The 27,081-nt window shown below is 49.9% G+C and overlaps 2 protein-coding genes across 9 annotated transcripts in view; both read right to left on the bottom strand.

The window, feature by feature from the left end:
- Positions 1 to 1,996: 1,996 nt before the first annotated feature.
- Positions 1,997 to 17,654, bottom strand: PITPNB (phosphatidylinositol transfer protein beta). Of its 5 annotated transcripts, XR_015730246.1 has the most exons (13): positions 17,564 to 17,654; positions 17,335 to 17,365; positions 17,025 to 17,170; positions 16,554 to 16,645; positions 15,989 to 15,996; positions 15,329 to 15,403; positions 14,680 to 14,763; positions 11,181 to 11,258; positions 10,220 to 10,330; positions 9,909 to 10,031; positions 8,453 to 8,545; positions 5,803 to 5,933; positions 1,997 to 5,012 (listed from the first exon to the last, which is right to left on the bottom strand). XR_015730246.1 is itself a non-coding variant. In XM_034428979.3 (12 exons), exons 1-11 carry the CDS (start codon positions 17,581 to 17,583, stop codon positions 8,498 to 8,500), a joined length of 816 nt encoding a protein of 271 aa, XP_034284870.1. In that variant the 5' UTR covers positions 17,584 to 17,654; the 3' UTR covers positions 5,694 to 5,933; positions 8,453 to 8,497. The 5 variants fall into 5 exon arrangements, 4 of the variants coding, with proteins under 4 accessions (XP_034284870.1, XP_034284869.1, XP_034284868.1 ...); XM_034428979.3 differs by lacking the exon at positions 1,997 to 5,012 and having other exon boundaries at positions 5,694 to 5,933; XM_034428978.3 differs by lacking the exons at positions 1,997 to 5,012; positions 5,803 to 5,933 and adding an exon at positions 6,271 to 7,689.
- A 512-nt stretch (positions 17,655 to 18,166) lies between these two features.
- Positions 18,167 to 27,081, bottom strand: part of TTC28 (tetratricopeptide repeat domain 28) — a 34,989-nt gene continuing 26,074 nt past the window's right edge. For 2 of the 4 annotated variants that reach the window (XM_060682142.2, XM_060682144.2), the window contains 11 exons: positions 26,230 to 26,358; positions 25,338 to 25,491; positions 24,660 to 24,839; positions 23,450 to 24,170; positions 22,730 to 22,854; positions 22,404 to 22,635; positions 22,242 to 22,318; positions 22,000 to 22,023; positions 21,639 to 21,768; positions 21,349 to 21,456; positions 18,167 to 20,875 (listed from right to left, as the gene is read on the bottom strand). In XM_060682142.2, the coding sequence (XP_060538125.2) occupies positions 19,293 to 20,875; positions 21,349 to 21,456; positions 21,639 to 21,768; positions 22,000 to 22,023; positions 22,242 to 22,318; positions 22,404 to 22,635; positions 22,730 to 22,854; positions 23,450 to 24,170; positions 24,660 to 24,839; positions 25,338 to 25,491; positions 26,230 to 26,358 (3,463 nt within the window). In that variant the 3' untranslated portion in view covers positions 18,167 to 19,292. The remainder of the gene's footprint in view (positions 20,876 to 21,348; positions 21,457 to 21,638; positions 21,769 to 21,999; positions 22,024 to 22,241; positions 22,319 to 22,403; positions 22,636 to 22,729; positions 22,855 to 23,449; positions 24,171 to 24,659; positions 24,840 to 25,337; positions 25,492 to 26,229; positions 26,359 to 27,081) is intronic. The other 2 variants (XM_060682143.2, XM_060682146.2) reach the window with 2 other exon arrangements.

Here is a 27,081-nt window from a genome sequence, read left to right as displayed (position 1 = left end):
CCCGAGCCGCCCCCGAGTCTGCGGGAGCCGCTCTCTTCCTGCCGTCCGGTCCCGGGCCGGGCCTCTCCAGCCTCCACCGTCCCCTGCCGTCCCCTCCGCTCCCAGCTCCATAAATAAGGGGCTCAGGCAGCTTTGGGGGGGCACTCTGCAGGGTCAGGATGCCGAGCTGTGATTAAATATTGATTTTGTGTAATTAGTTTTCCTGCGCGCTCTTTCCCTTCCTGATGGCGCCGAGCTGGCCGAACTAGATGTCAGGACAGGACAAGCGACAGGCCGGGAGGGAGAGGAGGCCCGCCGCCGCTGTCGCCGCCCCGTCCCACAGCGCTGGTTTTCCACCGCGCGCCTCTCTCCCTGGGAGCGCCTGGGAGCGTGCGAGCCCACGGGAGTCCCGCTGGTCCGGTTGGTGCCGTTCTGCTGGCCGCTTGGCTGCTCTTTCCCAGGGCTGCTGGGCACCAGAAGGGGAAAGGTTGGCCACAGCAGCTGAGAGGCAGAGCCCTAGAAGGCATCAAGGACACCACCTGAAGGAGAGACCTGGCCACTTGGGGAGCCTGGGATTGGTTACTGGAGATCTGGACAGGGAAAGGGGACACGGAGAACTGGAAAGGAGAACAAGGGGGAGGGGGGAGGGGAGACACTAGGTGTTTTACTGAACTGGGAAATGGGCAGCAAATAAATGATGAGATGGGAGAGAGAGAGAGAGACAGACAGACAGACAGACTTAGGCCTAAGTACCCCTGAAATTACTTTTTCCAGGATCAAAAAGTCTGCTTTTTCAATGGCAGGAATGTGCTAGAGCCTAAGGAGGCAGAAGCCTTCAGCAGGGAACTGACTGAAGTCTTGTCAAGTTCAGGGAGCAAGACCAAACTGGTGGGAGGTATTAATCAACTAATTAAAGGCACAGACGCCCATCACTGACAGAAAAGCTGCTCAGAAACTGATGCTCAAAAAACTGGACCGCATTTGATTTTGAAAGCTCTGCCTGCCTGATGGAGAACATGAGGACAATCGGAAGGACCTTTGTCACAGCCTGGTAACGTTATGCAAGCCCCTGGGTCAGTATCACTCACAAATCCTAAGGCTGTCCTAAGGTCCCCTGGCTGGAGATCTCTCCGCCTGCCTGCTCTTGCTCTTTCCACTCAGCACACAGAGCCTTTGTTCCCCCAAACCCAGCCATCTTGTTTCCTACAGTACGCAAGGCCACAAACTATGCTTTATGGCGGGACTGTCATGAGCATAGAGCAGTGGGCAGGAGTGCATGGAATTGCTATGTGGTGCTTTGTCTTTGCCCTTTTCTTCCTATGTGTCTCTGCCCGATTTTATGGTTCTGGTTTTGCATTGATTCATTACTTGGCTGTTTTCCTTGATAAAAACTGATGGGAAGGCTTACGTTGCATTTCACATCAAGTGGACATTGTAGTTGTTGCTTGTTGAGGTGCTCCAAGAATCTGCCATCTCCCTCCTCCTTTGGGGGAGACTTGTGTGTTTCCCACCCTGCATGGTGTCATCCAGGGAAATGTTGAGAGACCCTTTGTCGCAGAAAACACCAGCAACATTAATGAGTTGATTATGGAAGACAAGTTGGGAGGCTGCCAGTCCAATCACTATCCAGGGAAAGAGGCTTCCTGGGACCTCCATGTGGGTAGGGACCAGTCTTCTGAAGAAAAGGGTGACTGACTGACAAGGGCATGAAGAAGTGATCCACAGCTGAATAGTGCAGCTGAGAAGACCCTGAGGACACATCTTCCTCTCACTGCTGCATGGGACCTCTGTGACATCTAGGAGAAACATAGAACTGGCTTAACCTCCAGGTTCACACCAGAGGCAGTTATGAGCTGCTGGTCTGGAAAACAGGTCCTGGAACATTTGCTCACTGGCATCCCAGATAGGTTCAGCTGATTGCAGGGAGGAAAGAACTTAGCAAGAAGCACCCAAAGATGGAGAGAAAAGCCAGGCAGGAAAGAAGGAATGAAAACATGAAAATGTTGCCCGTGTCTTTACATGGTATTGCCAATGTTTTTTTTAAAAAAAATTTATTGAATATTTTACATTTTTAAAACCGAAAACATAATAGAAAAAGAACAAAAAAAGAACAAAAAAAGAAAAAAAGAACATACACATACACCAAATGGTAATTTACAAAACAAATAACATATAGTATTTTACAACTTTCTGCATCAACAATCATCTTTACTTTTAAATTCAATCTTCCTAATCATTCTCTTATTCTTGTGTATTGCCAATGTTATCTTCCTATTAAAAAATGGGAAAACCCCATAATTCTTGCCATTTTTCCAATTGTATATTGTACCCAAAATTTATTGCCCTTGCCACCATCGTTTCCTTGACTTGCTCCTCCACCATTCTCCAATAAGAATGTATACATTTTCTTTACCGTATAAAGAAAATTTATATAAAATGTTCTACAGGTGGCCTCTTCCACCAGCAAGATTGACAAAAATGTTTAGAAATTTATCACCAAAATGTTGGAAACGCAACCACGAATCAGGCACGTACTACATATGTGGTCGTCACGTAAAAAAGCAAAGGAGTATTGGTGGAAAATTCATTTATGGCTGGCAGAATTAACTGGAGAAAAAATAGAATATAAACCATTAAATTATAAATGGGAAATATAGTAAAGAGGTAAGTTACTTAATAATACATATTATAACAGCAGCAAGAATGACCTTTGCCTAAAATTGGAAAAATAAGGAAATCCCCGAGAAGATGAAGTGATTAAAAATTTTTTTGACATGTGCGGAAATGGATAGTTTAACGCTGGAATTGAAAAATAAATATGAGTCAGAATACTACAAGATATGGAATAAATTTTATCAATGGTTAGAATGGAAAGGAGGGACGAAAAATACTAACTGACCAGAATTCATAGAATGGAGAATTAAGGTTATGTATGTAATTATAAAAGAATGAAAGTAGATAAGACAAATGTATAAGTAATATAGATAGAAGAATGATGTTTTTATATATGTAAATACTGAATAGACCAAAAGCTCTAGGGTCAGTTTGGGATAAAAAATCAGCTCTGTCATGATCTCATTCAGTGAGTTTTGACAGTTCTGGCTTCTGTTCTACTCCTGCTGGGTGTACATCCCATTCCTATGTTGACTGACAGTTGTGCATTTCACATAGTTATTGCAGAGGCAAATGAGGAATCCAAGCCATCGGATTACCGGAAATGCTTTGTGTGCCTCCCCCCCCCTTCCAGGAGGAGGTGCCAATGCAGGTAGTCCTTGACTTACAACAATTTTGGACCAGGAGTCTTTGAAAATTGACACAAGGGAAAGTGCTGGGGTGCATGGAGGGTGGGGGAAATCAGGGTCAGGTAATTAAGAGTTGCCAAGGTGGTGTGTGTTACATGCTCTGGAGTAGGTGTTTATGCAGAAATAGGGGTTGGAATTCTCCAGATGCTGAACTACAAATCCCAATGGTTCCAGAAAGCATAGCCAGCAGGGATGCTGGGAAATGTTATTTCAGCAACTACAAACTCCTTGTTGCTGATTGTAAACAAGGTTTTGCCCCCTGCAAGCATCACTGGAGTGTGAGTAACAACAGGTGCAAAATGATTTGATGACTGTGGACTCTAGAGTAAACGTGAACTAAAGAATCCAACAGTTATTTGGCCTGCCTGCCACAGAGCCTTTGGTATCTTCTCTTTGGTCACTTTTCTGCGTAGATGGTTCTTGGCCTCATTTGTTGAATTTTCCAATGATTGACCCCCCCTCCCCAAACTCACAAATTTAAAGATTATCGGTATTTAGGCTGATCATAAACTATGGAAGGCCTCTTGTTCTTGACTTTTTCTCTTAACGGATTCATAAAAGCCCTGCCAAAGTAAAGCAACTGGGAGGCCACCAGAAGGGAGCTGGTGGCCTTGGTTCCAGGAGAAGCCCTGAGCATGAATGTGTCTTTTTTAGCCACTTGGGAATCCCAACCTTCTGCCTCAGATGCAGCCCCAGACGCTGATTTGAACCCACATGAAAGGCAACACAGATTTTCCAAACACTCCTGCCTTTTTAGCCCTGGAAAAGGGGCGGAAAGGAAGCAATCATAATTCTCCATGTGCACTACATATACTCTGTCTCTTTGCAAACATGAGAGAAGGAAATTATGCACAATCGAATGGCTTCCCATTTTATAAACATACATCTGCATTTTCACCCTCGGCAGCTGTATTTGATTAAAGGTGAGGACCAGGAACTACGGGGTTGGGGGGTTCTCGCATCTTCCACCGCCACCTGCTGGCCACAGGAGGGAGAGGTCGGCTTCTTCGCTTCAAACGGCCTGGCCGGGGAAGGGCACTTTGGAGGGACTCTGGAATCCGCCTGCTCTTGCACTCTTTAGTTGAATTGGAGAACAAAGGGGCCCTTGCTCCCATTTGGATGTTTCGATACAAAAACTGGGAACAAGAAATTCAGCATTTGGATTAGAGGATGCAGAAGCCCAGGAGCGATAAACTGCCACCCTTCGGCCAGTGTTGGTGTTAATACTTAATCAGTAGATTCGTTAAATACAGCAGTTTTAACCTACTATGTTCTTGACTTTTTATCTTTCTTGAAAAGGCTGCAGGACTAATCCCGATTAAAAACGAATACATTCCTAGGTTTAAGCAATAGACAGCTGAATGTTCATAAAAAGCACATGTAAAATTTCATGCAGCCACCTAATAATTGCCATTACCTAGCCTGCTGGACTGGGAGATGTACAGCATTTAACATTTTAGAAAGAAAAGGGAAAGAGCTGGGACATTTCAGGGTAGTCATATTTGTCTTGGGTGAACTGCAGGAGAGTGACGCTTGAATTTAAAGGCCTACATTCCAGGGCCTCTTGAGCCTGGAAGCCTATTGATCCATAGGCGTTTGTGGGAGGGTCACGCCTTCCTTCACAACTGGACTCTGCTGACCACCTGGAGTTGCAGGTTGGTGCCAAGCCGCTGCTGCAGTGTCGGTGCTGCATCTGCCATCACAACCAAGGGGTGAGACACGTTGGTAGAGCTGTTCAAAAGAGGCACCATTTGGCAAGGGTCAGCACTGCTTTTCTTTCCCCAAGAAGAAAGCACCGGCAAGCTGATACTTTTGCAAAAAATACAAGGAAAGCAAATGCTACTTTCCTGCTGTATCCCGTTTCAAAATAATGCTTGTCCATGATTTTAATTGTACCCTTCATCTACCCTTTTTAGGCCAATTCCAATCATCTAAGCCACCCTGAGCGATAGAGACACAGAGGAGGCCCGCTTGGAGCCCCCACGTGTGTGAGATGTGTGTGTGTGTTGGATTTGAAGGATGAACAAAGAAACCATCCCGACCAGCAAGAAGAGCAGCTGTGGCCTTTCTTCCCCTTTCAGTTGCTGAGCCCTTCAACTTCTTGGTGTCAGCTGATGTATCCGTTCATTCATGCTTTTGATTAAATCTGTACAGCTTTGCCTTCTGTTCTTTTTCATAATTAGTGTCCTGGGTTACAGAATTTTAAGATTGCCCTGTGGCTTTAAACAGATGGCATTTTAGAAAATTTTTACTGCACGTGCTTTTTTCAATTTAAGTAACTTTTAAAGGGTTGCACACTTTCATCAGAGAAAACAGGGGAAAAATTAAATAATGAATTGCATGGAAGCAGCTGCAAAAATGGGCCATATGGCTGGATGCCTTTTGCTAAAGCAGCAACACAGCAGCAAAGGGTCTATTCGAGGCACTTTATAAATTTTAACAAATATAGTTTCATGATCCATAACTTGCCAAATGTTGCAATGGGGGCCGGGGCTAACTTTTTATCAGAGAGGACAATAACCTTGCATCGTGGGAATGCAGGAGCCTTGGGACGCAGGTCTCTGAGGACAGTTCCTTCCAGCCACAAATTCTGTCAGAGAGTTGCCCTCCCGTCTTCTAGGCTCAAACAAGCAGATGAGAGAATGCTTTGCACTATAACAGAAATCCGAATATCAAGGCTAAGAATGAGGCAACTGTTAAAAACAAACTTTCAAAAAGTATTGGGTGAATGGCAGAATAAAACTAAGATTTTAGAAGAGGGAGAAAAAAGATCTTGGAATCCATAAATCGCTCGCTTGTAGAAACGCAACTGGGTTGCAGCTCCTGGCTGAAAACACCTCTCCTCCCCGAGGAGTTGTAGCTTTTTAGCCAACTAGGGGGAAAAAGGCAGATTTTCTAGAAAGCAGATTTTCGTTCCTGACCCCCAGCTTTGCCTCAGTGTGCAATACCCCCCAACACTTGAACTGAATCCAAATGCAACAGCTGTGGATATTTTATAAGCAAATTTATTTAAATTGTCTTAATGCAGTTAAAACTAGAAACTGCAGAAGTAATCATTTTACATTCACTACAAAATGTCCTCTCAATGTTCACATCTAATCCTGCCCCAAACTAGGCAGAGCCTGGCATTCGATGCTCTCCTTGGTACTGACGGGAGATGATTCCTGCACTAAAGACAGCAAGCCCTTGAGTTAACAGCAGCCTAAATGGTCAACCTCTAAAAATATGTATTTACAAAGCCAATTCTCCAATGGGGGAATGCGCAAGCCTTTCTGTGTGGCCAGAGCTAGAAGCTGAACCGCCAAATTCAGGCACACACGAATCTCGCTTCCAGAAAATGGACGGATAAACAGCCCTTGCCTTGGCCCTTGGAGCCTCAGGGCCCGTCAATCCCGTGGGGCAAGCCCTCCCACTTAACTAGGCCTAGAATACGTTGCTGCCGGGATCCTCTCTTCTTTAAGGAATCTGTTGAAGGTTTTCCAAGTCAGGATATCAGTTTCCAAAGGGTACTGGATAAATGTCAGCTTTTCCTATAGTTGGTGCAAAACGGAGCTTATGCAGTTTCTTGGATGACACAGTGGAAGACCTAGGAACGTTCTGAACAGAGCATTATGAGGCTGTCATGAAACGTCATTCCTTCAGGATTGATTTGAGTCCATGAACAGTTCTAAAAAGAAAGATTCATATTCCCCTTTGTGTTCCCTTTTACTGGCAAGCTTTTTTTTTTAAATTTTGCCAATTCTAATGAAGAAACCCTCGACTCTTTTTATATACAAAACTCCAATAAAATAGATCTCTTCGCAGCAAATGGGTGAAATTTTTTTTTGTAAAAAAACAAACAAACAAAAAAAAATAGCAAGAAATTGATCCTCACTAGAAGAAATGATCTGATTTCAAGAAAGTGATAATTCAGAAATAAATATCTTTAAATACATTCAGAAGGTCTATACCAAATCATGAATGAACCACACAAATAGGAAAATTAATTGCTGATGCACATCTAATAATCTAAACAGAGATAACTGAGTCTTAGCAAGGAGAATCTCTCGTGTATATTATAAAAGATAAAGTAAATTGGTCCGGCATCTGTAGTTTCAAAATATTCCAATTGATATAATTTGTTCTCTTCTTCCATTAATTGACACTAGGTGGGTTTAATTAGCTTTGGATATACAGCACAAAGGCAGGGCCTCTTGGGGAGATCCCGGGCCTTGGAGCAGCAGTTCAGTACAAGTGTGCACCCAGTGTGTATGTGTACATGTTTCTGTGTGCATGCATGCACAAATGTGTAAAGAACTGTGCACCCACTCACACCCCAAGGGTGGATCATGACACCAGATGCACAAGATGCTTTTCTTCATTCATCATTAGCCGCACTTGTTCCTCTCACTTCTCCTTGATTGCGCAACTGGGGGAGGGGAGAAAGATCAGTCACTCTCAGTTGGGACTCTCAAATAAAAGAGGATTAAATGAAAGGATTAGAGATTATTTTGCCTATTTCTCCTGGCATAGCCTTTGCCTGAAGCAATGCAACCATCACCAGCACTGACCTACTGAAAGAAATATTGTGATATGACCCGGGTAGCAATTTGAACAGAAAGGAGTGAATTGAGACTGCAAACAACAACACTGAAAATGGCAGAGCCTGGAGGGATGTTTGGGGGGGGGGGGAAGAGGAGGAGGAAAGGGCAAAAGATGGGGCTTTGCAGGTGCTCACTTATTTAGGAAGAGGCTGTCCTTGAACTTCTGCCGAGGCCAGCCTGAGAAAACCCATCTAGACTACAACGAGGTGTTCTGACTCACATGACAAAGAAGGGAAAAATGAAACCCGCAAGAAATAATCAACCTTTTTTTCCCAGTTAAACCACGAGGTTGCCAAAGGATGCTCCTTCTCCTGCTCATGAACTCTGCTGTGCGAGTCAGGGAGCCCTGCTGCACGGGAGCCTTATTCTGAATACAAACCTCAAGCTGCTGGATTTTGGAAAGGGACAAGTTGTGAGATACTTAGGCAACACTGAGATCTCTGCTTTAAGGAGGGGTGTGTGCGCTACCCCACAATGAAAATCAGGAGAGAGAGAGAGAGAGAGAGAGAGAGCTCACGACTAACGTGAGCAAATATGGACATTACTAAAACTTGTGTTTCTTTACCAGAAGAGGCCAGAGTCACTTACATAGTGGGATTATTTGCCTGCCTCTGACCCTACCGAGGGCTTCCTCTAGGCGCTGGCAGCCAATGTTCCTCGAACACAACCCTTCTTACGCATCTAGGTGCAAAATAAAACTGTCAGCCACCAGGCAGTTCATCAGCAGGTGTTAGTAGGAAGGGGTTGGAAGGGCCGTGTGGGGCTGAAGCCTTGGAGCCAGGCCCCAAAGGGGCTTTGCTGTCCCTGGATGGTCATCTCGCATGTGACCCAAGCTAATGGATTGGTTTCTGCTGGGCTATCCTGGGAGGGAGAAGGATCTGCAGGTAATGGGAAAGGCAGCCATTCCAGTGCTGTGGGAGGGAGTCTTCCGAGGCTACAGAATGGCTGCTCAGTTCCTCTCTGGCTCTTATGAGGGATGCATTCACCATCCAATGCAAGGGGGAAGGGAGAGGACTGGGTGAAGCATTTGTGTGGAGAAATGAGGAAATCTCAAGTATTTATGCTCCTTGCAAGTTTCTCCTCCCTCCATTATTAGCATGTCCTTAGCCATGAAAGCCAGCAGGATGACTTTGGGCCGGGCCCTCTCTCTCTCAGCCCAACCCACCTCACAGGGTTGTTGTGGGGAAAAGAGGAAGATGTGTTGGGTATGTTCACTGCCTTGGGTTGTTTCTAAAAATAATAAAGGCAGGCTACAAATAAGAGCCCTTAAGAGGACCTACTCAGGCCAGTGAGCACCTCGTGACCCCTGGAGGTGCTCTGCAAAGGGATGCAGCTGGGCTACACCTGGTGAGAAGGGCAGCTGCAGGCAACTCTCTCTCCTGGCAGCCGACTTGGCCTGATGATCTACAGCCCGAGGAGAGAAGCTAATGGCCCTCTAGATGAAAAGCCTCCTTTTGGAAAGCACTTTTGGCTTGAGAGACCTTAGGAAGGGAGGGGGCTCAGACTAAACCACTTCCTCTCTTCTGAAGACTGACTGTTTTCGATCCTCCCTTTCAAGAGAGACTTCTGATGGAGTTAGTATTCAGAAACATTCAAAACAAATGCATGCAAGCATCACCATGAAATAGTGCCACATCCTAGAGAAAAGACAGCATACATTTTCATGGAGAGTATTCATACACACAAACAAATTTATCTCAGAAACTACTCTGGCAGACACAATGGTCAATCTTTGGTTTCTTTAAGATCCCTTGAGGAAAATCACTTCTTAGGAGAAGCAAGAGCTAAGAAATATCCTGGAGGACACCAAAGTCTCTAAGGATCCCCTCCTCCCCCTCAAAAATGGGGGGCAGGGCAAGGCAGAGCAGTTAATTTGGGGAAGTGGTCCTTTCTCTGTAATTCTCCAGGGGAGGATGGCCCCCCACTTTTCCCTCTGGGACTCCAGGGTCTTGCAATGTGTCAATGGACCCCTGCTCCCTCCCAACAAGCTTCCAGCCACATCTGGGGAGTGCCCACCCTGCCTCATAGGCTTGAATATTCCTACCGCCTCCAGCTCTCTTTGGGTCTCATCCTCCATTCGCCGGATGTCTTCCATCGTCAGGTCAATCCATCGGTCAATCCAGCAGAAAAGCTGCCGATGGAAGTTGGTGAATATCCTCTTTTCTTGCTTTAAAAAAAGAAAAGGCAGCTCTTGGCCCTACACAGAGGCTCCACTGCCTCCTAAGGAAGGAAAGAGGGAACCACGCCAAGCTAGGGGGTGGCCTGGCCCGAGACAGCAGCCTCTCAGCCCCACTTGGAAGCCTGGTGGACACGCCCCTTGTCCCCAGAAAGGGACAGTCCTTCCCAGCTGCGTACCTTCTGAATGAAGTTCTCAATTTTATTCTGCAATCCCCACCACTTAAACTTGATGGTCACCAGCTTGTAAGCACACATCTTGGGACAATCTTCAGCTGCTGCCAATTCCTTCTGTTTGGAGGAAACGAGAAAAAGTGAGCCTTTAAGCACCTTCTGCTCTTGGCTGCCTCTTCTCAAGGAGCCTGAAAGTCATAGCCAAAGGGGAAGGCAGAAGCCTCTCTTGCTTCTCACTCTGCCGTTGACAGGCACCCGGTGCCAGCCATGGGATGGGTCCAAATGCCCAGAAAGGCGAGCAATTGGTACAGGACTAGGGGAGAAGCTGTGATGGGCAATTTGGTCACACTGCCCTCCTTGAACCGAGGATGCTGTGATTGGGGGGCGGGGGGCAGGGAGGCCCTTCTTCTTTGTCCCTAAAGCCTCCCTGTGCTTCCTGATTCTTTTCAGTTCATCCTGCTCTGAGAGGAACAAATGAATAGTTGCCCCTTAAAACAAGCTTTGCCAGTGGTTAAGAACTGTCCAGGAAGAGAGGGCAGATGCATCATCGCTCAATAAGCAGCAGCACGAAAAGACACTCATCTGATTAAACTAGTCAATGAGGGACTGAAGAGGAAGTGGTTTCTCACACACACCTTCCCAGCCAGTTAGGGAAACACAAAAGGGCTGCTAGTTCAGATGGAAATCTAACAACCAGAGATTATCTCTTGAACCCAAGGCCATATATATCTGAATCCCTCTTGTTGGTCTCTCAGCAACCCATAACCAAAGAACATCTTAGCCCACAGCTCCATTTCACTCCCAAGCGATTCCACTATCCTGAAGGGTGCCTGTAGGGCAAGGGGAAAATAATGCCCAAGCTCAGGCTGGCCACAGCATAAACCTGCCCTGAGATTCCTCCACTTTTCTTGTGGCCCTGGCAACCTCTCAAAGCCTCTTCAGAGTTGCCTTTCTTGGCTCGGATTACCTTCCAGTCAGTCCCCAAAGGGCCTCTTTTGGTCTTGACCGACTGGAACAATGCAGGGTCTTCATCAGCTTTGTAGTCCTGTGGATTCAAAGAAACTCCCAAGTTAAGGCTGGGAAGAGAACTGAATAAGTTTGGAAAGGAGAAACTATCTGCACTGGGTATATGAAGCCCCAAGAAAAATTAGGAAGAGGGGGAAAGAGACTTTCTGCCCTGAAGGACACATTCCCAGGGCCCCCAGCTCCTTTCTGCAGCCCTCGGTGTGTAACTTCATGCACATTTAGCTCAAAAGTTTAAGTCCCACTGGGTCAAAAACGTTCGTTCCCTGGAAGGGCTTACAAGAGTTCTTGATCTGCAATTCAGTCTAAAGCAGCTGACAGAAAGAGGATGCAAAAGTTACTGAAATGCTGCTGGGAGACCGCGGGGCTTCTGAGCTATGACCCACCCAGGATTTGTGGATGTAAGGAAAAGCCAGACGCAACCTGCACTGCTTTCAATCTGAAGCAGAGAAAAAGCTACAAAGCTGATTTCAATTTGTTTGCTTTCACTCTGCTTATTTTCTTTCAAATTTCTTCTCAAGCTGCCTCTCTTTCCGAAGTTAATTGTGTGTTTCGTTCTGCTCACAGTTTAACAATTCTTCCTCTCCTGGGAAGTAACTTTTGTAAACAAATCACGCAAAATTGCTTAGACAAAAACCCTGGAGCTGATTAGGAGAGACCAGGCCTAACCGGTCTACCATAGGATAAGAGCAGCTGTCAGCTCAAGCATTTGTATACATCTGGGGAAGCCCAGGGCTGGCACCTGAGTTTCATTAGGGCTTCCAAGAGCAGGCAGAGTTTGGAGCCAGGCTGTTTATTGATCGGTGTTTAGAGCTGAAAAGAGTGGCTGGGCTGTTTGGCCACGGTCCCCCCAGGCTGAGGGCTTGCACTCTACGAGGGCCTGCAGTTGGGGAGCCAGTCCTTCCCTGCACTCACAAGCTTCTGCTGCCACATCTGAGAGCAGGCTGAATCTTGTCCTCCCCCAGAAAAGAAACCCAAGGGGCTACAGAGACAGGAAGTGCCTTTTCAAAGAGCACCAGAACTTGAACCGCAGAGATAAAATCTGCAAAAGAGAGGAGAGGCAAGCCACTCAGGACGGACTGAGGCAGGGAAAGGAGGCCAAGAGAGGGAATTGCCACTTCGTTTATGCCCTGCCTTCCTTTTCAGCTCAGGATTGCCTTAAGTGGAAAGACAAGACTGCTATAGACAGTAAAATTAACCTTAAAAAGGCTCTTGTCAAAGTAAAAAAAAAAAAAAAAAAGCTTTCTAGCATTCAAATAGGAGACACATGGTTAGAATTTAGCTAGAGAGAAAAGGAGAAGCAATTTCTTGACATTGGGCTCAGTCCACGAGCGGTGACTGTATTGTCCTCTTGTCCCAATGCACCAACTGGAGGCATTTAACATCTACTGAGCCAGAAAAGAGATGTCCAGATAAGTGTAAAAACAAATTAATGACCAAATGAGAATTTTAGAGTAAGACAGAAATCAGGCAGAGAGTTGGAAAGAGAACTAGATGACATTTATCCATCCAGTCATGTCCGATTCTATGGGCTAGGTGGTCTCGCCACATCTTCTGATCGCACATTGATTCTTTGTGTTTTTCTATGCTCCGGCTGATGTCAGCTTTGATGGTGGAGAATTAGATAACCTGACTCATTTGGAAAGGAGGGAGAAGGAATTTTACTTGAGACTTATGGCAATCCCAGAAGATTCTCTCTTGAGAAACTACGATGTATAAAGGTGCCTCAAACTTATTTTGGGAATGTGAGTAAATCTGAGTACAAGGGATGTTTTCATCGGATATGTGGATATGTAAAGCCTAGAAAATTTTGGATTCAACTACATATACCGATCAGGAGAATTTTAAAGCTTAACATACAATTTGTGCCTTTCCTGGCTGATTAAAGCTGTGCGGGAGAGGAGTGGAATAGGCTCTGGACGGTAGTTAACTGTTCCTTAAAAGAGGAAGTGATCCAACCAGTTCTTACGGAGGCAGTGGTGTGCCCCCTCCTCAAAGGACCATTGCACAACCCAATCAATATGGACACTTTTCATCCAGTTTCCAATGTTCCCTTCTTAGGAAAGATTGTGGGGAGTGGTCACATGGTAGCTTGCAGAGGAAGTTGGCTGAGACAGATTACCTGGGCCTTTTACCCATCCAATCCGATCCAACCAATTATGAAGTGGTTCCTATCGGCCAAGGAGTATCAACGGGCAGGAACTAGAAGACGGCCTTTTTCTGCTATAGCCCCGGTCTTATTCTGGAATATTCTCCCCTCAGAGATTAGAATGGCTCCAACCCTGCTGGCCTTTTGCAAAGCTTTGAAAACTTGGCTACGTACCTGCGCCTAGGGCTCAGACTGTTACAGGTGCCATTCCTTGGCTTTACTATTAGTTGATTAATCATCACAGATGCTGTTTATAGTTATTTTGGGGATACTTTTATTGTTTTAATGTTTTTTAAACTCCCCCCCCCCCTTAATTTTAAAATCACTTAGTTGAGTTGGGTGGTTATCCAACATTGATGAGAGACAGACAGGCACAGGCAGACTGAGAGAGACTAGAAGATTTTTTGGGGGGGAATTGATGGATAGTTGTAAAAATGTCATGGAAATTTGTATCTATGCATAACTGCAGTGGGATTAATGTATGCACAAAGAAGGAAAGATTCAGCAGTTACCCATTATGGAGGCAGATGGAGAAGATGCAACTTGCTGAGGTGACTAAACTGACTTCTTTGATCAGAGAAAAGATAATACTTATCTTATTTAATAATTTATATTAAATAAACTATTATATAACTTAATATTGCTGACTGCAACCCCCTTATAAACTTTTTGTAAAGAAAATGAACTTAAACTATAGTTTTGATTAGACAGAATAAATTATAGAAAGAAAAGAATTATGTTGTAATCACAGAGAAAAGTAAATTTATAAGTATGTTTAGGATTGCTGTAAGGAGGATTGGAAAATGCTTTTTTGTATCTTTTTTTCCCCCTATCTTGCACTTTGGGATTTCTCTTTTCTTCCTTATTTTATAATCATTTGTGTTAGTTTTTATCTTTAAAAAAATTAATATAATTTTATATTTATATCTATATAAAATAAAGAAATCCCAGGGTTAATGCACAAGTGAGGAATTTCTAAGCTTTAGTTATTGCCTCGAAGATTCTGGGAAACTGTGTTCACCGCCAGTTGCTGTAGGCATCTCGTTTAGTTGGAAACCAAAATCCCCATTATAGCTTCAGCCTGGCAGGCAGGAAAAGGAGAAGCAGGTGTTGATGCCAGAGCAACCTACCTGAGCTGGAGTGGTACTGATGGCTAAGCAGCTTGATTGGCTCTTTTCAACCCACAACTGAAGCAGCTCTTAACTTCCCTCTTTTGAAGTAGTGTTTATGTGCAAGAACAGGCATAAACCCACCCACAGCATCAAGCTGCAGGAGAGACGTGAATGCAACTTACTCCAGGCTCCACTTGGTTTCTGTCTGCTATATCAATATGAACAACTTCCACGTTTTTCCATGTATTGGGATCCAAGTCATGAACCTGTAGGAAGATAAAGCATCACTGATCACAGGGCCAACTCCCCTCCTTCCCTTTGCACAGGGGCGAATACCTGCTTGCAAGGCACGCCTAGCAGCTGGGAGGCCTTCCCACAGACCTTGGCAAGGCAGCCAGGAAAGCTCTGCCAATCTGCAAGGAAAGCTAAGGGGATTGTTTCAAAGAGGAATATATGAACTACAATAATAAACATAAAACTTAAAATAAGAACACCCACCTTCTACAGTCCAGCTTAGGTATTTCGAATTTGGACGTTTAATTGTGCTTTAATGTGCTAGTTGTTTTACCCATATCCATCGCTACTCTTCTAATTTTCTTAAAATGCTCAAATCACTCTGATCAAAAAGTACACCAATGTTTTAAAACACCCAACACAGTCTGGAGGCAGAAGAAAAACTCAATCCCAGCACTGAAGCAATGTTAATCTCCAAACCCCAAGCAGGAAGCTGCCGATCCTCCCTGAGTGGCGGTGGGAGCCACGCAAACCTAAGCTGAGCAGGGGGCCCTCCATTTCCCAGACCCAGAAACAAACTGCCTAAGGCCAACTTACATTGTCCGACGTGCCCAAGTCAGGCTTATGCCAAGTCTCAATTTTGATAAAAAAATCCTCTTTCATGTATTCATTCTATGGAAAGAAAAGCAAATGGAAGTGCATCTCCAGACAGAGAGAGACCCTGAGTGGGAGAACTGGGCAAAAAATGGTGATGTTCGTTGCACAGAGACACCCCTCCCTCCAAGCATTTCTTGGAAAGTTCAGTGGGAGGCAGGATAAGAGAGGACTAGTGTGAGGGACATGTTCAGCGGCGGAGCCCACAGGTCTGCTAAGGGGCTCCTTCAGCGTGCATAGAACTGCATCCTTCAATGCGCCCTGAAATATAGCAATGGAATATGCAAATTCCAACACAATCTTCTCTACTGGAAGTGACCCATGTTGCCAGCATCTAGGTCCAACATGCAAGCAGGGGGTGTGGTCTGCAGAAGATTAGAATGAAGACTGGTTCAACATCCTTCCCCAAAGGTCCTGTGCTGGAAAGTTCAAGGGCTGTTCTGAGGAGTGGTGGTCTCATTCCTTTTGCAGGCCAGCCCCACTTAGCTCCCCACCAGCCTGCATGCTCTTTCACTTTAAGAGAGGACCCTTAACAGTGAAACCCAAGGGCCTGTGAATTGTTGCTAGGCCACAATGACAAGCATAGGAAGAGAAAATACTCACCGTAACGACTGATCGCCAGGACGTTATGGAAAGAGAAAGAGATGGAGACAAAGAGAAGTGACTGCACTGTAACAGGACAGCTACGTAACTTCACTATGCTCTCTATATTATCCAGATTAAGGTAAATGCCAAGTAAAACAAGATGGCCACAGAGCTCCATTTGAAAGCGAGCAAAGAAACAGCTAGTAAAATCATGTTTACCATCTTCTAATCTCAGCACAACAAATATGCACCGGCCCCTCCTAACTGCTAGACATCAGACTACAATGCCCATCATCCACAGCTAACAGCTAGGCTGATTAAGTTCTTCAGTTCATAAATCATCCCTTCCTTACAGGTAAGGGGCAATCAGTTGCCTGCTCTCACACCTACCAAGAAATGAGTTCGAATGAATCAATATGAAGTCTTAAAGTTCTATTTAATAAGCATTTTGCTCTAGTGAGCAGCAACTAAATGTGCAGTTGCAGATGGTTCTAGATAATAGAGTCCTCTTTGGCTCTACCTGAGCGTTTAACTCGCCCCTCTGGAGAGCATCCTTCTGACAAAAAGGGAAGAGCACACTGACCTGTTCTACAATAAGGATATGCGTTCCAGGCTTTTTCGTGAAATACTAAGGAGCCTTCCGGAGCAAACATCCGCACAAAGCCAGGCACTTTGCTACGAGGAAGCAGAGTCACAGCTTTACTTTTGCCAACAAAAATAAGATCAGCAGTTTTTACTCCGTTAGCAATCGTTCTTCTCGTTAGCAATGCATTCTTCTCACGGTATTGGGTGACCTTAGCAGCTCAGCGCAAAGGCGCTATTGAAAGTATATACCGCCTTCTCAGCCTGTCCCAGGCTCCCTAACCCCGCCACTCCCCAGGAACACACAGCTGTGGCTCTTCCAATCATTCTTTCCTTGCATTAGGTCGCCTCCCCCGCAGTTCCCTAATAAAAAGAGCCACGATTTTGCAGGGCCGCGATGTTTTAAGCAAGCGGGTAACAAAAGCGCATCTCCGGGCCCAAGGGCTTCGGGAGGGCCCCCCTCCCTCCCTACCTCTTCAGGTGGTAGATCTTGTGCGTGTACTGGCCCTTCTCCCCATCCTTCTCGTAAGGCTCGTTGGTCAAGACCTGGATGCCTTCCCCGCCGCCCGTCTCGTTTTTGCTGGCTTCGGCCACGGAGTACAGCTGTCCGACCTGATACTAACAGGAGAGCGCAGCAAGATTGGGATCCCCCACCCCCACCCCCAGACGGGCCCCGGCCGGAGGGAAGCCAGGCTTAACCTCTCCCCCCTCCCCCCCTTCCTTCCCAGGAGGGGAAGCGGCCCTGGAAGTGGGGGGGGGTCGGAGGGGGGAGCAACACCTACCTCCTGCACCGAACACGGCAAGACCACGCGGCTGCAAAGGGGAACAGAGCGGGCTGGTCAGCCTAGCGGGCGAGGCTCTAAATGACCCCCGCCTCGCGCTTCGGAGGGCCCGCCGGGACACACACGCAACCCGCGCGAGAAGGCAGCGCTCGCTGCCCGCCGCCCACCCGCGGATGAACCGAGCCTCCCCCTCCCACCCCCTCTTGGGGGCCCGCCCCGCGCCGCTCACAATTCCTTGATGAGCACCATTTTCCCGCAGGCAGCAGCCCAACGCGCATGCGCCGTCGGGGCCGCCTACCCATAGGACATAGCGCGAGGCACTTCCGGGAGCCTCGCCTCGCCCCATCTTGGCCGGAGCCAATCACGGCGCAGCAGGAGATGGGCCGCCCGTGCGCTGCCCGTCATTGGTCGACAACCTAACGGATCCGGCTCCCCAACCAACGGTGCGACATAACGGGGGTCCTCAGGCCGGCCCACTATAGCTCCGTCCCCGGAAGCAGGGGAAGTCACGCGGATGACCATAAATCTAGGAAAAGTAAACCTTTAGAGGCGGCCCCTGAAATCCCACAGCCACGTTAAACGGTGCTGCCTGGGTCTTTGGAGCGGCGTCCGTCCATATCTCGCTCCCCGCAGAAGCCATGGGATGAATTGCTTCCAGGCCAAGGTCATCGCTTCCTCTGCACACCGGAAGCGCTCGCGGGAGAACGTCCCCTCCCCTCCCCAGGGGGAGCGCTGTCTTCAAAGAAAAGCCCAGAAGTCCCGTTGAAGGAAGCGCCTCCCCCACTCTCCTCCCCCCCCCACCCCGGGAACACACGAGAGAGAGAGAGAGAGCGCGAGAGAAGAGTTCATGCTTTAATAAGACACGGAAACCACAAAGGGCGGCCAGGCGGCCTCAGCAAGTGCCATAAAAATAGGGACTCCTCTGTACAAGGCGGACTCGGAATACAAAACGCGTAACGGCGCCCGGAAACGGAGGCGCGGCTACAAAAAAAGTCCGTCGGGCTAAACGTGGCCGAAGGGCGGCGCTCCTTCCCGGCGAGGACGGGACGGGGGCCTTCGAAGCACCGTCGTGGAGGTCCGCCAGGAGCGGCTTTGCACGGGGTCCTCCGGGAGCGACCCCGAGTCCGGCGGCAGACGTGGGCATCTTTAGGCCGCAGCGGTCTTTTCCTTCCCTGGCCCCGAGGCGAGCGGGGAAGCCGGGCCTCCCGTCGCGCGCCTTCAGCCCAGAAAGGAGGCGCCTCGCTCCTCTCCTGTGGCCGTGGCCGCCACGGCTGCATGCAAACTAAGGAAAGATCCCGACATGGGATAGAATGATACCCGCTGTCCTCCCGCCCCCCTCCCCCTCCCCCACCCCCCTCACAGGACACAAAATTTAAACGGGAAGAGACGGAGGGACCGACGACATAGGGAGACGCTGGGAGAAAGAAAGAGGCCTCTGGTGTAGCAGCCTTCCACTCCGGCCTCGGACAGATATCCCTGGTGCGGCCAGTGCCCAGTCACTTGGGGAACGGCACCGCGCGGAGCCTGCCGCCGGTTCCTGTGCTGCCATAAGGAGGTCTGCCTGGCACAGCCAGGAGAGCCTCTGGGTTGGCCCTTGAGATAGAAGCAGTTGTGTGACCTTACTTTGCTTCTCAGCCGGCTGCCAGTGTGAAGCCTTCTCACAACCCTTCCTGGAAGCACTGACAAAATGGCTTGTATTTCTACACAAAAAATTGTGTATCCTATCTAATAGAATTGCTGCCCCTCCCCCACCCAGCACCACTGAGTGGCAACTAAGAAGACAACGAAGGGCCGGCTGTCACTAAGCAAGATCCATAGGCCTGGCCTCTGCTCAAATCCATCTTGCTGGGCTCCAGTTCCCCAACCTGCTTCCCACTGTACTGCATCTTTCAAGCTGGTGAACAGGAAAAGGCCCAGAAACTCCACCTAGGCAAACAAAAATATGAGCCGCTTGAGATTCAGCACTTCGATGAAGGGAAGAACCTTCCTGGTGACAAAAACTTGTAGCCATTGCCAGAAGGTAGCCGTATGGGGTAGCTGGACTCTAGAGCGCTGCTGGAGTCAGCTGGAGGTCTACGCCCATTGGGAGAGTTCTTCTGCAAAAGAGCACAGGGAGCAGACAAGTCCTTCAGCTCCAGTTTGTCGGTGGCTTCCTCTTTGCTACGCCGGGGAGACAGGTTCAGCAGGCTCAGCACATCTCGTTTGGAGGCCTTCCCAGAAGAGCTGTGGGAGCTCCTCATGGGTCCGGGGGGTTGCTGGGGGACATTTTGCCAGAACATCTTCAGATTGTGAATGGCCTGCACCTTTCCATCGATGGCCGCCATCTTGAGCTTGTCTAGGGCAGGTGGGTTGGCGGGGCTGGAACGGGCCGAGCTGGCAGAGGAATAGGAAAGGGCTGGGGAGGAAGTGCTGTCCGCTGGGGATCGATGTCCTGAGCTGGGGGAGATGTTCTGCGGAGACCTGGATATATGGGCACTGTATGGAGAGCTGGGATACTTCAACCTGAAGACTGGCTGTTCTGCCACAGGCCGACAAGAGTCCAGGCTGAGGGAAAGCTGCCTAGCACTTTCCTTGGTGGACATCTCGGAGGGAGAAGGGCTGTTGTCTCCAGTACTAGATGTTCGCAGGGAGGAACTCCCAAGGAGGAGCTCAGGCCTCACTGGGGTAGGAGAAGGCTGACTTTTGATACTGGAGCACAGTGGCCTGCTAAAGGCGCTGGTCTCTGAGGACCGGAAGGTGGTGACCCTGGAGGGTGAGGCAGTCCCTTCATCCAAGCTGCTGCTTCGGCCAGGTTGGTGGGGACAGCGACTGCTGCCAACACACTGGAGGTGCTCCACGGCGAGGAGGTGGCTCTGCGTTTCCTGCAGGATCTTCTGGGCCAGCACCTGAGGATCCAACTTTGGGCCATTTCCTTCCTCTTGGGATTTAACAGTGCTATCTGTTTCGGTACTGGAATGGTCTGATTCACCTATATCTGAACCTGTTCGTTTCCCAACCTTCTGGAAAGGGGAATTTGGGCTGGGAATGAGCGTCATTTTGCCCGGGGAGTTTGGGGAACTGATGCTATGCTTGAAGTTAACAGAGCCTCTGACTTCTCCAGTCTGGGAGAGGCTGTGGTCTGTGGAAAACATGCCTGGACTCTCCTGGTATACTGCCAGAGGCTCATTGCTCACAATGGAGAACCCTTCGTATTCCTCTTCGTCTTTGCTGGGACCAGCTCTGGTTTGTGTCGAGAAATTACTCTGTGGTAAGGAGATCCTCTGGGGATAAATGGCCTTCGGCCTCTCAGTGTCTTGGTGCCCCCTGGAGCCGCCTACCTCAGACGTGCCCTCAGGCTTGGAGACGAAGCTAATAGAAGAAGCAATGGAGCTCAGGCTGTAGACTGAGATGGCGTCTGAGGCCAGGCTGTCTGGGCCCATAGGAGAGAAGGGGGGATTGTGGCCAGGGAGCGGCCCGGAATTGGAGATGGATTGGGCTGAGGCCAGTGATTCAAGCGAAGAGGAGCTGTCCAAGCTCAGACGTTTGGGAAGTTCTGTGGAGTCTAGAGAGAAGTGGGACAGCAAATTAATTCTAAAGCAGCACAACTGGGCAACACAGGTTTAAGGTCCTCCCATTTACAAGAGGTGAGGGCCCACAAAAGTCAAGGTGTTTTGGCTTCACAGATACTCCAAGATTGTCTGCCCTCTCTCAGATGGTTCTTTGCTTTCCTTAAGCTCTTCCCCCTCCCCGCGACTGGGATAAGTGGCATCATCGGCTCTTGTGCACCAAAGTACGGTTGCCCTGGGCAGTGTTGGGCTTCAGGGTTTGGCAACTATGGTTGCATATTTTCAGATGCCAGCTGTGAAAGCCTACATCAATATGTTGTACTGCTTGTGGAAGCCAGAAGCCCTGCAACTGTGGCTCTTCCATCGTTCTGTCCTAGTGACTCTCCCCAGCCCAGGAAAAGAAGCTGCTCCCCCCCCAAATCTCCATGCCTGCCCCCGCCCCCCCGCCTCATCTCAGAAAGAGCCTCACCAAAAAGAGCCAGCAGAGTCTGGAGTGCAAAATGCATTGTCCGGCGGCTGGCCTGTTTGCCTGTCTTCAGAATCACTTCCTCCTGCCCGACCTCGCACAGATCAAACCCTGCAAGCAGCAAAGCAGAGCCAGATGAGCCCCCTATGAGATTCTCAGATTCCCGCCCCAACGCAGACCCTCTGCCTGTCTCCAGCCCAGCACAGGCTGTGGAAGCCTCTTGGGGAGCACAAGAAGAGAGACCAGCCCTGCTCCCCATAGAATTCCCTGTCTTTCCAGAGACATTTGCCTACCAAGAGCTGCCAGAAACTCATGGCAACCGGGCAACCGCCAAAGCTGAACACTGATGGAGACTTGAATCGGGGCCAGTGCGAAATCTTGCTCCTTCTCTCCAACCTGCAGCTGCACTAAAACCTGATGGATCTGAGGAGGAGGAGGAGTTGCCAGTCAGTTGGTCCTAGCCCACCCTTCTGCCCTATCCTCCTCTCAAGGTTTGCCCCAGGAAAATATCAGGGAAGAAATGGGGGTGCAAAAGCAGCAAGGAAGAAAGGAGGAAGCCCCACCCACCCAGCGCTGCCCCTCTGCATAAGCAGGGAAGGGGGATCATCGCCCCCTGTTGGCCCAGGGGATTCAAGGGGGGGATCCTGTACTCACCATTCCCACCATATTTTTAACAGCCTTTGGGGAGTAGAAAGGGCAGGCAGGTAGGGGGTGGGGAGAGGGTGGAAAAAGAGAGAAAGAGAAATATTTAGAGCTAGGCTGGAATGCAGGGCAGCAGCTCGATGCTTTGGAGCAGCAAGAGGGGGAGAGCGAAGCATTTGCTCAGGTGCCGTGCCTGGAGCTGGGACCTCCAGAGGCAGCCTGCCCCACTGCCACAAAGGCAGGCCAATACTTGCCTGGCTAATCAACTGCTCTCCTGTTTCAGAGGCGGTGATCAACTTGCAGAGGGCCTGCAGGGCAGCATTTGGCAAACCTGCGAGGGGAGGCAGAACTTGAAGGACTCGGTCGCTGCAGCCCAGGGTGCCAAGGTTACCCTAAGGGGCCCAACCTTTACTCACCAAGCAAAGACTGGATGGTGCTGCTGCACTGCTGCAGTCGGTCCCCGGGGTCCGCCGTGGGGAAGAAGACAGCGGCTGGAAGCCCACTGGCTGGAGGGTCCAGCCGGAAGCCCACTGCTGTCAGCAGGGCCTGCCAGCCAGGGATGCCGCCAACTTTATTCTCCACACTCTGCTGAGAGGTGTACATGGAGTTGTGCTGCCCACTGTGGATGCGCTGCAAGGACTTCTCCACCTAAGAGGGAGGTGAGGGAGTGAGCTGCCTAGGCACTTCCAGGGCACCCCAGTGATCTCAGGCGACAGACTGCTGAGTCCTTGATGCTCCTCACCAGATGCAGCAGGACTCGCAAAGCATCTCGTGCTCGTTCCGGGTGCTGCAGGATGTCAGTCAAGGCTTGCCCCACCAAGGAAGAAGGACTGTTGAGTTTCACGTCACTGCCGATCAGCACAAAGCCTGAGGAGCAGAAACGGGAGCCTTGGGGCACACGGACACAGGCAAAGGCCCCACCAGATCATGAGCTCTGCCTGTTCTGCTTGGTTGCCCTCGGTCCCTGCACAGCTTCACATTTCTGAGTACCTTTGATCAGTGGTGAAATCCAATTTTTTTTACTACCGGTTCTGTGGGTGTAGCTTGGTGGACATGGCAGGGGAAGGATACTGCAAAATCTCCATTCCCACCCCACTCCTGGGGGGAGGACATTGCAAAATCTCCATTCCCACCCCACTCTGGGGCCAGCCGGAGGTGGTACTTGCCAGTTCTCCGAACTACTCAAAATTTCCGCTACCAGTTCTCCAGAACCTGTCAGAACCTGCTGGATTTCACCCCTGCCTTTGATGCATCTCTTGTCACTCCGAGTCGCCTCATAGCAGAACAAGGCAGCATTTTTAGGCACATAAAGTTATAGTGGCAAGGCCGCTGCTGTTTATGGCAACCGGTCTCTCTCCCTCGACTCCTAAGCCCCCAGGGGACAGCATAGCAGTTGCCCTCTCCCGCAGGACTGTGACTGGCTCCCCACGAGCTTTTCTAAGACTTGTTATCCCTTCCTCACCTGCCCAGTTGGAGGGGTGGGAAAACAGCGTGCTGCTCTGCAGCCTCTTCATCGCCTCACCGAGGGCAGCGCTGGCCTTCAGCCCGTTCAGCAGGGCAGAGTAGAAGGTGTGCACAAAGGTCTTGGATGCTGCCACTGGGACTGGCCATAAGGAGACCAGGACGCAGAGGGCACCGGCAGCTAGGAAGGCCCGCGTCAGCCCTACCAGCCCATCCGCTGTGACCTTGCTGTTGGATTCTTGGTAGGAACCCAGGAACACCAGCTTGACTGGCAAGCGAAGTTCCAGCACATCGGCTGCTGTGAGCAGGAACTCCTGCAGTGGTGGGCAGTCCGAGATGCTTTCCACATCACTTGCATCGTCCTGCATGCGCAAAGACTCTGGGATTGTGTAAGAATTTCCAAAGGACCCCTTGCGACTGGAGGTTATGCTCTCAGCATTGGGTGTCAGAACCAGGGCAGCCAGCTTCCAAGAGATGTGCGTAGCGAAATGCACACATTCAGCCTGTGCCAGGGCACTCATCACTGTCTCCTTGGTGGCTGCACTGCCCACCAGTGCCTGGCAGCCAAGCAGTTCTGATACCGCATAGGCCTCTTCTTCCGCAGAGGGCATGGGCCCCCACAGCCAGCGGTCCATCACGGAGGGTGGCAGCTTCGGGTTGCCAATGACAGCAGCCGTGGAAGAGGAGCTGCCATAAACTGAGGCATTCTTCTTGGCCTGGCCCTGAAAGAGACCCCTCAACTTCACTGGGAAGAGCAGCAACAGTGACAGCAGTACCCCTTCTATCCCTACCTACCAGCCACTGCTATGAGAATCCCCCGGTCATGTGTAGCCACCCTCCAAAGAACTCACCTTTTGCCCCTTTGAAGGAATCAGTGTTTGTTTGTTTGTTGGCCCTGCTTCTGCCTCTCCTGAGCTCTGTGCCCTTTTGGGTAGCCCCATCTTTCCAGGAGAGTAAGAAACAAAGGCAGGCGAGCCCAGCATCTCGAGAGCCACCAGAGGATGGATGGAGGAGCAAAGGAAGGGCCCCCGCTCGTTGCTTTGGCTCCCCCTTTGGAGCAGTGGCTACTGGGCAGCCCAGCCTTGCAGAAGAGGCAGAGCGGTCTGGGACAAAATTCCACCAAGAGAAGCAGGGGAAGAACCAAGGGAGCCTGTAACAGAATGGGATATTCCTGGCTGCCACCCTGAGGACACAAGACCCACGCTGCCCACCTTGGCACTGGCACTCAGGGCTTGGATGGAGGGCACAGCAATAAGGCTGAAGCGTTCGTATAGATACTCGTTGGATGAGCTGCCCTTGAGAAGAGCGAATGGGATGAGGTACAGCTCTGCCTCCAGGACAAGGACCAGCTGCCGGTGACGCCCCACTGGGCCACTGGAGTGCATCAGACCCTGTGAAGGGAGAAAAGCTGCATGAGCATTCTTGGGCTTTTGATCAGGAAAACCCTCGGAGCCACCCTCAATATCTGGGGATCCTCCCCCACAACTGCATCAGCCACCGCTACGTCCTCCGTGTCCTCGCTCACCAGGTGCTTTGATTCTCCATTGGGGCTGATCCCCAAGATCTCACCCTGCGCTTCCTGTGGCTGTCAAGGGGCTTTCCTCCCTGTGAGGCGAAACAGGAATGGCACAGCAGATCCAAGCTGCCACAAGTGCTGTAGCAACCCAGAAGCGCTTCCTTTCCTGTGTCAACCCAGGAGGGGACAGCACGAGAGGTTGGGAAAGGTCTTGAGGAGTTCCAGAGCACAAGATGGAGGCCTCAGCCCCAAAATTGCTCCTTCCTGAAGGAGCCTTCCCTGCTTCTGCAGCTCTTCCTGAGCCCCTGCCCATCTGACTGCTCCCCATGGGAAAACCCCAAGCTCCGCAGGGCCCATCTGGGGCCCAGCTCACCCCTTCCAGTGGTCCAATCAGCATGTCATATAGGACTCGGAGGGGCGACTTGCTGGAGGAGTCTGGCCATCGAGGTAGGGAGGATGCAAGGCCTTCCTCCGTTGCTGTGGAGGATGCAGGGCCAGCAAAGAGGCTGCTGGTGCTTTGGCAGCTCCTATGGAGACAGAAGGCATGAGACCGGGGGGGGGGGGGCTGAGGAGGACTGACCTCCCACCTCCCCACCATGGAAGAGCCTGGCCCGCCTCCCACCGGCTTGCCTGAAGTCACAGAGCCAGCAGTTTTTTCCATCTGGAGAGCACCCGGGCAGCCCCTCCCTGTTGGGGCTTACTTTATCTCCAGTTGCCAGCCCCTCCCTGTCCCCCCCAACAATCGGCCTGTAGCTCTGGCTCTGAAAGTGCAGCTCCAAAGCCTGGGATGAAATCCATCTCCCTGTCCTCCCCGGTGGAATCCATCAGATCCCAGCAGAGTCATTCAGCTAACAAGGTTGGTCATCAGGTTTGCTGAGGGAAGGGAGTGGCCGCCCAACACTGCGGCCTCCTTGGAGCGTTGGCGATTCTCCCGAGTCAGGAGGGAATAGAGGCTGCCCCAGCCTTGCCTTCCCTCCCCTGCTGCTTTGGGTTAGCTGCCTTGTGCCAATAACATTCTGGAACCTCACAATGTCCATCCAGATGGGCCTTCCATTGAGGAAACTAGGCACCTTCCCTCTTTCCTGCAGGCATCAGGCTTCACTCATCCTCCCCCAAAGTGTTGGGAGAAGACCCACAGTTCCCCCAGGAGGCTGCTGCAATGCCTGTGCAGCTCCGGGGAACCAGCTCTTGCCTTGTGGCCCTCCCTCATTTACGGCCCCCACAGCCCCTGTGACACAGACACTGTTCAGCCACATGGAGCTCACCTGTTGAAAAGGTTGTTCCTGCTCACCATCCTCAGGAAGCCAGTGGGGTCATTGGAAGAGTTCAGCTTGCCACTCATCTCCTCCGGGGGCTGGTCCATCAGGTCTCCTGCTTCGCTCTCCGTCTCACTGCTGGCAAAGGGAAGAGACCTCGGTGGAAGCCAGGGGGTCACGCCGGACCCAGCCATGGGGTGGGGAGCTGTACGGCATCCTGTCTCTGCCGATCATCCACAGTAAGCCAAAGATGGGGCAGGGAGTCAGAAAGCCCAAGGAGATCACTGCCAAACTCTGCCCTGCCCCCTCCATTAAGGTTCCAAAAAGACGACAGGAAGATGCTCCCGAGAGCCTCATCCAGACAGTCCCTTCCCAGATGGGGGCATCCTGCTGGGACTACAAGCATGGGGATCAATTGTCTAGGTCTCCCTGCCAGTGCTCTGGGATGGGAATCTTCCCTGTCTGAATGGGACACTTTCCAATCAGAATCTGTTTCTAGTCCATTGGAGATCCCAAAGGTGGTTTTTTCAAGAGGCAACTGGACTTTCTGGGGGTTTTTTGGAAGATATTTCACTTCTCATTCAAGAAGCTTCTTCCACTCTCCTTCAGAGCTGAAAAAGTTTCTTGAATGAGAAGCAAAATGTCTTCAAAGAAAAACCAGAAAGTCCAGTTGCCTCTTGAAAAAAACATCTTTGGGACAACCATGACCTGGATGACTGAGAGCCTCCACAGACAGTCCATCGGAGGCTGTTTCACACTACAATAGTTCCTCCGGCCCCGTCCTTTGAGCAGGGCTTCAGGGACAGCTGTGCTTGGAGCCCCAACTAGAATGGTGGTGGAGGACGCCAATGGAAGTGAGCA

This window comes from Pantherophis guttatus, chromosome 17, assembly GCF_059756535.1.
Source record: "Pantherophis guttatus breed Tessera chromosome 17, ASM5975653v1, whole genome shotgun sequence".
Taxonomy (NCBI): Eukaryota; Metazoa; Chordata; class Lepidosauria; order Squamata; family Colubridae; genus Pantherophis; species Pantherophis guttatus.
The sequence above is the reverse complement of the archived record's forward strand: the minus strand, read 5'-3'. Positions and strand labels throughout refer to the sequence as shown.

Bases quoted from the DNA above. Each gene is read 5' to 3' on its own strand.
- PITPNB (XM_087880093.1), bottom strand. From the start codon at position 17,583: ATGGTGCTCATCAAGGAATT. The intron at 14,764-15,328 runs GTAAGTTGGCCT...ATCTTCCTACAG, and splicing joins ACTTGGGCACGTCGGACAAT to GTTCATGACTTGGATCCCAA. The intron at 7,690-9,908 runs GTAGGAATATTC...CCCCTCCCCCAG, and splicing joins CCCAAAGAGAGCTGGAGGCG to TTGCGCAATCAAGGAGAAGT.